The sequence below is a fragment of the Siphateles boraxobius genome, unplaced genomic scaffold, assembly GCF_051911475.1.
Source record: "Siphateles boraxobius isolate OS27281-9 unplaced genomic scaffold, OSU_SipBor_1 83, whole genome shotgun sequence".
NCBI classification, from domain to species: Eukaryota; Metazoa; Chordata; class Actinopteri; order Cypriniformes; family Leuciscidae; genus Siphateles; species Siphateles boraxobius.
Window position 1 is genome coordinate 648,369 of NW_027509212.1, and position 11,904 is coordinate 660,272.

At 38.6% G+C, this 11,904-nt stretch overlaps 1 protein-coding gene across 1 annotated transcript; it reads left to right on the forward strand.

Annotated features, from left to right (window-relative positions):
* The first annotated feature begins 929 nt into the window (after positions 1–929).
* LOC143730896 (macrophage mannose receptor 1-like) lies at positions 930–9,269 on the forward strand. The gene is made up of 12 exons (XM_077221470.1): positions 930–988; positions 1,095–1,151; positions 1,403–1,783; positions 1,898–2,239; positions 2,315–2,689; positions 2,776–3,138; positions 3,448–3,822; positions 3,909–4,250; positions 7,396–7,755; positions 8,030–8,422; positions 8,685–8,761; positions 8,874–9,269. The coding sequence occupies exons 2-12, from the start codon at positions 1,127–1,129 to the stop codon at positions 8,952–8,954; spliced, it is 3,114 nt and encodes a 1,037-aa protein (XP_077077585.1). The 5' UTR covers positions 930–988; positions 1,095–1,126; the 3' UTR covers positions 8,955–9,269.
* The last annotated feature ends 2,635 nt before the right edge of the window (positions 9,270–11,904 follow it).

The window sequence follows — 11,904 nt, forward strand, 5'->3', positions numbered from 1 at the left end:
CTGAAAAAAAAAATCATTCCTACATTCCTCTCAGTCACACCAAGCAAATTCATAAATACACACACACACACACACACACACACACACACACACACACACACACACACACACACACACACACACACACACACACACACACACACACACACACACACACACACACACACACAAACCCCGCCCCATCTCCACATCCTGTTATAAAACAGTAAATCAATCAATCAATCAATCAAGGGTCATAAATCATTTTTTGACACAAGGTGTCGCATAATTCTACTGAGGTCTTCCCGGCAACTTCAGAATGGAATTCATAAAACCAGTCCATTACTGTAAGCTGGGTGGACAGCATTCCTCGACCATGGTTTGGCTTTTGTTACACATTGGGTTGTTTTTTGTACTATCACTGTACTTTTAAGTATTGTTGACAAAGTGTGTCAAGTGAATGTTGCATGTTGTCCATTCTACAGTTTGATGAATAGGCTTACTGTCAATTCAGGCATAGGCTCACATGTTCTTCGCCTTGATCAAAACATGAGTTGCAGGAATAAATTATTTAGTCTTGAGTTTTTAGGTATTTAGATAAATTTTGTTATTTTGCTTTATGGTTTAAAAATAATATTGAGAAATGCGTTGACACTGTGTGCAGTTTTATCCAACATTAAAATATATTTCCATTGCTTAGTGTTGCAGTGCATCACATATTTTGTTGATATATTTTGTCCACAAACCAACCAAGACATCTGCACTCACAACAAGTTCATAAAGATGGAACAATGGTTGTTAAAGCACTAGTTTCATTTAACAACAACATGTGGAAGGTTTGAGTACATTTACAATGGCACCTATGTGACTCAACAGGTTTCTTTGTGTCACGTGAGTTTATGAAAGTGGTCCACCCATATTTAGCAAACACTATAAATATTAAAACAGTCAGGTAATCTAAAACAGAAGCAGCAAGAGCAAGACAAAAGAAGAGGCTTCAAATTAAAAGGTAAACTGGTAAGTAATAAATAGTGAAAATAGTAATAAATAGTGAAAAAAGTAATAAATAGTGAAAATAAAACAAATGATTTGATTGATTGTTTTATTTATCACAGGTTTTACATGTGCTAAATATATTTCCACAGCTATGTTTCCATTGCTTCTGTTATCAGGTAAGACAAAGATTTCCATAAAATATTTTATCATCAAAATCGTAAATTTACATTTTTGTATAAAAGTGTTATTTAGCATTTGTCTGGCCACTGATAATGCAGTATTTTATGTATTTATTATTATTATTTTTACCATTTTGAGAATACAGTTAGAGTACACTGTCAGAGAATACGGTCACAACACAGAATAGAGTACACTGACCCATTTGGTCCTTGTTTTCTTATTTGAAAAATAAACTTGTCTTTAACAGGTTTTATCACCTTCACCTTGAGTGTCCCTCAGTATGTTTTTGTGAATGAATCCAAGACATGGGCAGAAGCTCAGAGATACTGTAGAGATAAATACACTGATCTGGCATCCATTGAGAATGAACAACAGTCGGTCCAGTTATTGGATACAGTGACTGATGATTCCATTGATTCGGCCTGGATTGGACTCAGTGATGATCGGAATAGTTGGAACTGGACTCTAGAAGGCAGTGATTTCTTCAAGGAAGGAGGGAAAGACTTCAGGAACTGGTATAACCCAGGACCAAACCATTATGGAGGACAAAGTCAGTGTGTGGCTATGTATTCAGGGAAATGGAATACAGCATACTGCTCCAATAGATATAATTTTATCTGCTATGATGGTGAGCAGTTTCATTAATACGTATGTAGGACAATGAAAAAAAATGCAATTATGTTTCATCATTCTGAAATAATCAGCTCTCACTAATGCTCATTGATGTACTTAAATGTTTTAGGAAGACAGAATGCCAGTGCAACTTATGTTTGGGTTTACATGTTCAAAAACTGGACTGAAGCTCAGAGTTACTGCAGAGAACATCACACAGACCTCATCAGTATCAGGAATGAGACTGAAAACCAGAAGTTCCAGTTTTTATCCCATTATTATCATCATGGTATTGTTTGGATTGGACTGTACAGAACCAGAGTTTGGTCAGATCAGAGCAACTCTTCATCCAGTAACTGGACGACAGGACAGCCAGATACTGCAAGATCCTGCACTGTAGTCTCATTTAGTGACTCTGGGAAATGGGCAGATGAAAACTGCAATTATGTATTGCCTTTCGTTTGCTTCAGTGGTGAGTAGAAATCTGTCTTAATGGCCAGGACTCTCAACAAAATTTAATGCTATAAATCTGACACTTTCTCCACAGTGTCACATTTGACATCATCATTCCACTATCATTTTGTGAATGAATCCAAGACCTGGACTGAGGCTATGAGATACTGCAGAGATAATTACGTTTATCTGGCCACCATTAACAACATGGAGGAAATGAACAGTCTGATTAACACAGTTAATGGGAGTTACAATGGTTCAGCCTGGATTGAAATGTATGATGATGTGAATAACTGGAGATGGTCATTGGAAAACAATGATTTCTATCAGGAGGGAGAGAGAGATTTCAGGAACTTCTATCATCAACCGGACAACTATGGTGGGAAAGAACTGTGTGTTTATATGTATTATGATGGCAAATGGGTTGATATTTCATGTGACTACACTGAGCCATTCGTTTGCTATGATGGTAAGTGCGTTTAATTTTTTTTTCAGATTTTTCTGTAAGTAATTCTGTGCATATATTCTGGATGTGTTGTATTGTTCATATCTCAGGTAGAGAAAATCCAGCACAGAATTACATCAGAATCAATGATAGGAGAAACTGGACAGAGGCTCGTAGATACTGCAGAGATCATTACACAGATCTCGCCAATGTGAGAAATCAGACTGAAAACCAGATGATCCTTGAGACAGCAGGTGGAGGAGTCTGGATTGGACTGTACAGAAACAGGGTTTGGTCAAACGGTCAGATTGTCACATATGAAAATTGGAGACCAGAAATTCCATATTCTTCACAGCAACCAGATAATTATGACCAATGGTTTTCTCAGCAATGTACTGCAGTATCATTCATCCATTTAGGCCGATGGACTGATGAGAACTGCTTATCCAGCATGCCTTTCATCTGCTACAACAGTGAGTTTATTTTTTCTCTTTTTTCCTCTTCTTTTTACGCAGACCAAACATTTAACAGACATTACAAAAAGTGTTATTAGAAGCCAATGTATATATATTTACTCTGAATATTAAATTTTTTAATGTATACTATTTATATTATATTTTACATACTTTTTCCAGTTAATATAATATATACATATATATATATATTTTTTTTTAAGTACATTTGAAAAACCTCCACAATAAAACCATTTTAATAGTTTCATGATATATTGGTGATTGTAAAGAATAATCAAATGTATTTCTCGGTTTATTTTAAACTTACAGGAATCTGCACACAATTTTCATGCACCCGTCAGTATCACTTTGTATCTGAGTCTAAGACCTGGACTGAAGCTCAGAGATACTGCAGAGAGAATTACACTGATCTGGCCACCATTGATAACATGGAGGAAATGAACAGGCTCTTTAAAACAGTAGGTAGGACTTACTATGGCAAAGCTTGGATTGGTCTCTATGATGATCTGAACAACTGGAAATGGTCTCTGAATAATGCAAGTTTAGAAGGAGGATTTAAAAGCTGGTATGTCCAGAAACCAGTGAACTCAGGTGGACAGAGTCTGTGTGTGTCCATTTCATCTGCTTGGGGAACATGGAGAGAATTATTTTGCTCCTATATACTTCCATTTGTTTGCTATGATGGTGAGAACTCCTGTTGACTTTTTAAAGTTTTTAGAACAATATATTTATGATACCATAGATATATCACATACACATATTCCTTGCAGGAAGAGTGAATGCTAGTACAAGTTACGTGTTTGTTAACTGGAAAAAAAACTGGACTGAAGCGCAGAGTTACTGCAGAAAACATCACACAGACCTCATCAGTATCAGGAATGAGACTGAAAACCTCAAACTTCAGTCATTATTGCGGTATTATTCCTCTTGGATTGGATTATACAGAACCAGATCTTGGTCAGATCAGAGCAACTCTTCATTCAGTAACTGGAGGACAGGACAGCCAGATAATGCTGGAAACAGTCAATACTGCACTGCAGTGTCATTTAGAGACTCTGGGACGTGGACAGATGAAAACTGCAATACTGCATTATCTTTCATTTGCTACAGTGGTGAGTATTACATGCACCTCTGTTAAGAAATAGGTGTCGTGCATGGCAGGCTCAATCGCCTCCTCGGTGGAAGCTGAGGTGCTGTTGCCGGTGTTGATGACGTACTTGGGTCATTATCATTACTGAAATGAAATGTAAAAGGAGAGCGCAATTACAAAATGAAACTGGAAGCTTCTTTTTGTGTCAAAATTCAATGTAGAAAAATTAACAAGTCCACTATAAACTCATGTAACCCTATGAAACTCCACTGTCCACTAAAAAGACATTTCATCACTTTTGAACTGAGCTTACAGGGAAGGGGGAGGAGGAGTACCGTACACTAAAACAAACATTTCATGTCTCAATCTCTCTCTGACTAAAAATCCAATACATACACACTCAAAATGTATGAGACAATAAATTATAATGATAAAGAGGTTATTTGAAGTTGCATACCAGTCCTCAAATGAATCGTCCCCATTCTGGTAAAATATCTCATTGTCTGTGTAAAAGCTGTCTGCTCCGGATTTATCGTCATCACTTTCCAGTAACTGTTCCAAAGCTTCATCTGCCGTAAATCTTTTGCTGCTCTGCATCATAAAAGTGCTAAAATATAATAATAATGCTGTTTATGAAGTTATGTCTCTCGCTCATATGGATCTCGCGTACGCTCTGTAATACTCCTCCGCTCCGTTCGCTCGCTGGCACCTTATTCACTCTACGCTGTCTCTGTTTCTACGCTGTTTCTAACTTTGGTCCCACCCCTTGCAAGGCTACAGAGTGCTCTGATTAGCTAGAATACGTCATGGTAACCTTCCTCTGATTGGGTAAGAAAAAATTCCTCTCCGCAGCAATTTTTCCATTGGTCGTTGCGAGTGGAATCTGTCTAACAGCATAAATTTCATTTACCTTTTTACACAGTGGTATTACGCTACAAGGAAGAGTGTACATATACAAATCGGGTACCACTGTTTTCAGTGGAATCTGAGGAAGACGGCAAAAAAGATCACACGTCTCTATCATTAATAGTTTTTAAGATAATTACACATTTGTAAAAGTATGCCATTTTGTATGTATAAAAGTATGCCAATCCGTCCCCAGAGGGTTGATCTATGTTAACGTTAGTTACATATAGTTCAGTTCTATATGTGACTCAGAGTCCTGCAACGGGTCGGGTACCAGCATAAAAGTGGCTAAAACGGGTGGATTGTGTGACATTCCTAAAATTCACGGGCGGGGATGCGGGCGGATAATTAACTCCTTGCGGCCGGGTAGTAGCGGATGAAAAATATGTGCAATATTTGTGTCTAAATTACCATTACACATACGCAACAAAGGTATGACCTTTGGACTCATCATGTCACCACTGCGATAGTGTGACTTTCGTTGATGCTTCTCGTAGCCTAGTTGGAGTGTTGCTAATTTTGCCGTTTGATAGCCGGAAGCTGGGTACGTCTTCTCTTAGGAAGCATGTCGAGACTTGCAGGAGCACAGCAAGGGTTGCCAGTGCGACAATTGACAGGTACTTTGCCAAAGGCTACAAACCTCCAAAAGGGAAGACAAGGAGGCGATAACACAATTGGCTGTGCAATTTGTGTGCCAAGACATTAGATCATTTGAGACTGTGTGCGGCGATGGATTTTTGGAACTGGCGCAGGGCTTAATTGACACTGGGGCACGAGCTGGCCTTGTGGACGCGCGTCAGCTTCTGCCCGATCCAACTACTATCTCCCGTAAGATCACTAAATATGCCGAGGATAAAAGACAAGGCATAATTCCGGAGCTGAGGGAACAATTGACCGAGAGCAACGGGGCTGTGACGCTGGATTTGCGGACTGATGATTTCCGAAAAATTGGATATCTCTGTGTGACAATACATTACATTAAAAGCAATTGGGAACTGCAGGAGCGAGTGCTCTGCACAGCTGAATGGGACAGCAATTTATGTAAAACAGCTGACAGCCTCAGGCCAGCCATCGTCCAAGCACTCCGCAAATTTGGACTGGATGAGTTCTTTCCCAAACTAGTGTACGTAACTGACAGAGGTGCAAACATTGTTGCGGCCCTCTGCACAGCCACGAGATTGAGTTGCGCAGCACATATCCTGAACACAGTATTGCATACCACACTTGGGAAACCTGCTGGGGACGATTTGTTTGGTGATGAGATATCTGGTGTCATTGAGTCCGCTAAGTCGCTTGTGACTTACTTTAAGCAGTCACATCTCCAGAATCGTCTGCAAAAAACCCTGAAAGCATCCGTGGAGACGCGATGGAACTCGCTTCACACGACGCTGGACTCCATTAGCAACCAGTACGAGGCCATCCATGCTCTTGTGGAGGAACGTGACGAAGAACACCGTTTAAACTGCATGAGCAAGGAGACTTTGCATGACATTGTGAATTGTTTGGCATGATTCAAAGAAGCCACCAAAGCCCTGGAAGCATCCAAAACTCTGACCATTCACTTGACAGCTGTGTGGTTAGAGCGCCTCAAACGTCACCTTCAGCCGTCTTCTACTGACAGTCTGACATTGTCATCGCTTAAAGAAAAATGCCTCAAGTTTTTTAACTGAGAAATTTGAGCTGCATCTCTTGCACAAGCTGGCAATGTTCTTGCATTCAAAGCTGAAAAGCCTGAAGCTGCTGGCAGACCATGGTGAACTATTTGCGTTATCAGGTTCCATAGCCTATTTAGGTGCCGATGTAGGCTACATGAATGGTGCAAAACAAAGCGCACTTTAGCCTGTTTCATTAGCCCATTCATGAGGCTATTGTGATGTTGAGAGAGGTGCGAGATAAAAAATAAAGCACTTTAATTGGAATGATTTTAGCGTGTGTGATTTATCGCGGGCACGGGTCGGGTAACGGGCCAAATATTAACGGTTCTGGGCGGGTGCGGATTTAATTTAGATATTATCACGGGTGACGGGTCGGATCTGGTGCTGAACTTTGCAAAAATGGACCCGTGCAGGACTCTGATGTGACTAACTTTAATAAAAATCAATACATTGATGTTAACAAATGTCAGTTAATGCAAACCTGACATAACTAATGGCACTTTATTTAGTCAACAAACATTCTACCAAGGTTCATTAATTCCAAATCCAAAATGTCCTTACAAGTAATCTAACTTTTATCCTTACCCTTTTTTCCCACCTTGCCAGCAAATGCATCATCCCATCATTTTGTGAATGAATCCAAGACCTGGACTGAGGCTCAGAGATACTGCAGAGAGAATTACACTGATCTGGCCACCATTAACAACATGGAGGAAATGAACAGTCTGATTAACACAGTTAATGGGAGTTACAATGGTTCAGCCTGGATTGGACTGTATGATGATGTGAACAGCTGGAGATGGTCATTGGAAAACAATGATTTCTATCAGGAAGGAGAGAGAGATTTCAGGAACTTCGATCATCAACCGGACAATGGAGCGAATGAACTGTGTGTCTCCATGGATTATAATGGAAACTGGTTTGATTCATCATGTGAAAGTAATTACACATTTGTTTGCTACAATGGTAAGACATTACAAGTAACACATGTGTGTGTCTGTGTGTTTGTGTGTGTGCGTATATATATTGATCCTGAAGTGTTCAATATTTTTCTTCCACATTTAAACCCAAAATTCTTGAGAGAAAAAGGAGACTGAAAAAGATTGTTTTTCATTATTTGATTTGGCTAATTAGTAATGTATTTTGTTTTCAAAATGTATTTTATTATATAGCTATAATTATATTTGACAAATAACAAATAAATTGACTAATTTACATCCACCAAATTGTTTTTTCTTAGGCAGAGAAAACGCCTCTCAGAAGTATGTTGTGGTAAATGAGGGAAGGACCTGGACTGGAGCTCAGAGCTACTGCAGAGAGAAATACACAGACCTGGCCAGTGTGAGAAATGAGACGGAGCGTCAACAGATACTGAATGTTACACGTTATTATTCTGGTTATGGTTATTATGTATGGATTGGTCTGCACAGAAACAGACTGTGGTCAGACCAGAGCAGCTCTTCTTTCACATATTGGCTGCCATATACTCTGTATGAAGCTGAACAACCAGATAATGGTGAAAATGTCCCAGGACAGGAGGGAGCTCAACACTGCACAGCTGTGTCTTTCAAATACTTTGGTCAGTGGACAGATGAAAGATGCTTTGCCAGTTTGCCTTTCTTCTGTTACAGTGGTAAGCTATTATACCTTATTTATTGAAATAAATGAATAAGCATCACGTTACACACAAAACAATAAAATTGTAAATTCGATAACCTTTTATGCTTGGTCTTCTGTTTAATTTCTGGTGAACGTGACGATCATCATATTGACCCACCATTTCAGATGCGTATGGTAGGTTTGTGTAAATAAGTTATCAATCCAATCTTGACAAAACTATTTTCTACAAAACTGACCCGTTTTGTTTTGCTTTTTTTTATTATTTTTTTTATCAGTGGCGGGACTGAGAGTGACACTAACAAGTGCAGAATATTTATCAAAGTCTCAGATTGAAGACCTGGTAATTACACAGGTAAAAAATAAAATAAAATAAAATGTCACAATGTGAAAAAAATCATGAAAGTTTAAGTAATTCATTAACACCATGTTAAAAAGCTCAAAATATCTTACAAAAAAAATTTCAGCTACAGGAAGAATTTCTGAGACTGGGGCTTCCCAACAACTTCACCATGCACCTGAGAAACTATCGTAAAACCAGTCCATGAGAGCCGAGGAGTGTTCCTCACACAAAGAAAATGGTTGTAGGGTCCTTTTTCCCCCTTTAAACTATACATCCACTGTTTACACGTTTGTAATTCTATGATAAATCTGTCTTTGAATCTGAGCCATAAGTTAAACACTTTTAACAAATATATACAGCTCTTGGTTAGAAACAATCCAAATACAATTCATCCTTTTTGTGGATTTTTTTTGTCTTTTATCTTTTATATTTCCTTTCAGAAATAGAAACTTCTATGCCATAAAGTGCATTTTTATTTGTTGTATATTTATAATCTAATAAAGAAAATTTAAAATAAAAATGTTTTTTGTTACAATTATTGAAGATTGTTTGAAGAGTACAGTATGTGTCACGTCTGCATGTTTAAACTCACAGCAATCTTCATAAGCTTGATTTGGCTGTTTGAGTACATAGACTCATGTCACCAGCTGAACATACACAGAACTTTTTCAAAAATAAAACTGCATGAAATATTAAGACTTATTTTCAGAGAATATATGGTAACACTTTATTTTGATAGTCCCATTTTGGCATTCGACTGACTATACGTGACGTAACTACATGTCAACTAACTCTCATTAAAGTATTGCAGTTTTTCTCACTCACTTTTTGAATTTCTACAACTGTTTGCTGGAACATCAGAACTCTATTGCATGTCTGCAGAATGTAGTAACTCCCCCAAAACATTTAATTCATGCTTCAAAACCTTGTTGTTGTGTTGGTAAATTGGCCAAAGCCACCAAAATAAAAAGTCTTTTTGTCATCGTGTGAGCCGAACTGGGTCAAAATGTTTAGATGTTTTTTCACCTTGGAAATATTTGTTAAATACAAATTGTATGTGCTTTCTGCTTTTTATTTGACAAGTCTGTTTTTACACTATACAAGAATGTCAGTTGAATGCTCTTCAGCACACTTGCACGGACAGGGCACGGACACCGGCATTGACATGAACACGGACACCGGCAAGTACATGGACACCGGCACAGACACGGGCACGGAGACAGACATGGACACCGGCACGGACATGGCACAGGCACAGACCGGCATGGACACAGACATGGACACCGGCACGGACATGGCACAGGCACAGACACGGGCACGGAGACAGGCATGGACACCGGCACGGACATGGCACAGGCACAGACACGGGCACGGAGACAGGCATGGACACCGGCACGGACATGGCACAGGCACAGACCGGCATGGACACAGGCACTGGCACGGACACCGGCTAAAAATCAAAGCTAAAAATCATTGTTATTATTTTCTTTGTTATTAAAAGATAAGAACAAAGAAACACCTTACATATACACAATATATAATATACAAATTAAATAAACAGTTTATTTCTTCTGACGTTCACCAGCACGGACACTGTCACGTTCATTGGCATGAACTCTGAACAGTACCGCCCCAGTGACAGATTTTCTTCTCCTGCATTGTTCCTGACAACTTAAAAACCTGTTTTTTCTGTTCTGAGATAAGAGAGACTGCTGTCAAATTTTCTTTCACATTGATTGACTTGTCAACAACAAAGTCTTTTGTGGGTCACTTTGTATAACAGATGACAAAATATGCATATACCTCATACAAGCTGTCTACATGGTTTCAGCTGGAATATATATCAAACACAATCATTATTTAAATTGGAAAACAGAACACACATAGAGAAACACATGGGGAGAAAATCTTTTGAGTATCTTTGATCCAGAGACATTTTTTCAAACTTCAAACCAGACAGGCTAATACACTTTTGAAAAAGTCTTAGTTTTTTTGTGATCCCCAACTGAGTTGATTGTACGGGGCAGATGCAGATATTAAAAGAAGAGAAAATAAACGGTACAACAATTTTGGTTTCCCCTTTTCCTCTTTCTTTATCCAGCGATCTGCCCTTTTTTTTTGGTGTTATCGATCAACTTATAACGTGTCAAATCCAATGCACTTTATCATGCCTGCCTGCTTGTTTTCCAGGCGTCATCTTGAGCAATGGATGCAAAGTGCTGCCTGTAGTTTATTTCAGCTGATTAATTCGACCCACACTGTTTTTATTTGACTTGCTCCTGATGACTGATTGTGATTGACTTATTGTGGATGGGTGAGACTTTCAAGAAGACTGAGTTTGCTTCAGGGTGTGTTGACACATGTATGCATATTCTGGATTGCATCCATATCTATACATCTGAGAAGGAAACAAAAGTGTAACAAATTTATTGTGACAGATAGACAGATAGATAGATAAACCCACTCACTCTCGCACAGATTATATTTCACATCTGTTGCCATCAGTACGGTATAATGAAGTACACGAAGGGATGAAATTCAGAAGAGAAACATGTGACAAAGCCAGTGACATTATTTAGACTGACAAAGAGTATTTACACAACAGATTGGGCGACCCAAAGCAATATCAAAACTTGACTGTCAGATGTGAAATTAAAAATGACAGACTCCAATATGCTGCATAGAAGGATGGCAAAAAATACAAGGATTTGAGAGAATATGACAGAGGCTCCGTAATGTAATTATGGAGCCTCTGTGACAGCATCTTAAAAATCAATACCACCACACAAAGACCAGGAGAAGCGTTGCATTATTAAACCTCTAATCACATGCTAAAGCAGCCCTTTGTGCTGGTGAGATTCATAATGTGCTGCCAGATTCAGTTTTGGGCCATTCTTTGGGTTTCTTTGGTATTGTCACTGTGTTGTGTGAGCAGAGGGTGTGTGTATGTGGGATCCTGTGTGTGTGCTTGACTGTGCCTGTGGTTAAAAATAGGGGACAAGGAATGTGTGAATGAGCTTGAGGGACAAGTACTGTATAAATGATGGGTAGTAAAATAAAGGAAATAGTAAAAGAAAACAATTGTTTCAATATAATAATCTTGCAGATTATTGTAGTATAAATAAGTTAAAGTATAAAATATATATTTAATTAAT

Bases quoted from the DNA above. Each gene is read 5' to 3' on its own strand.
- LOC143730896 (XM_077221470.1), top strand. From the start codon at position 1,127: ATGTTTCCATTGCTTCTGTTATCAG. The intron at 2,240-2,314 runs GTGAGTAGAAAT...CTTTCTCCACAG, and splicing joins GCCTTTCGTTTGCTTCAGTG to TGTCACATTTGACATCATCA. The intron at 7,756-8,029 runs GTAAGACATTAC...GTTTTTTCTTAG, and splicing joins CACATTTGTTTGCTACAATG to GCAGAGAAAACGCCTCTCAG.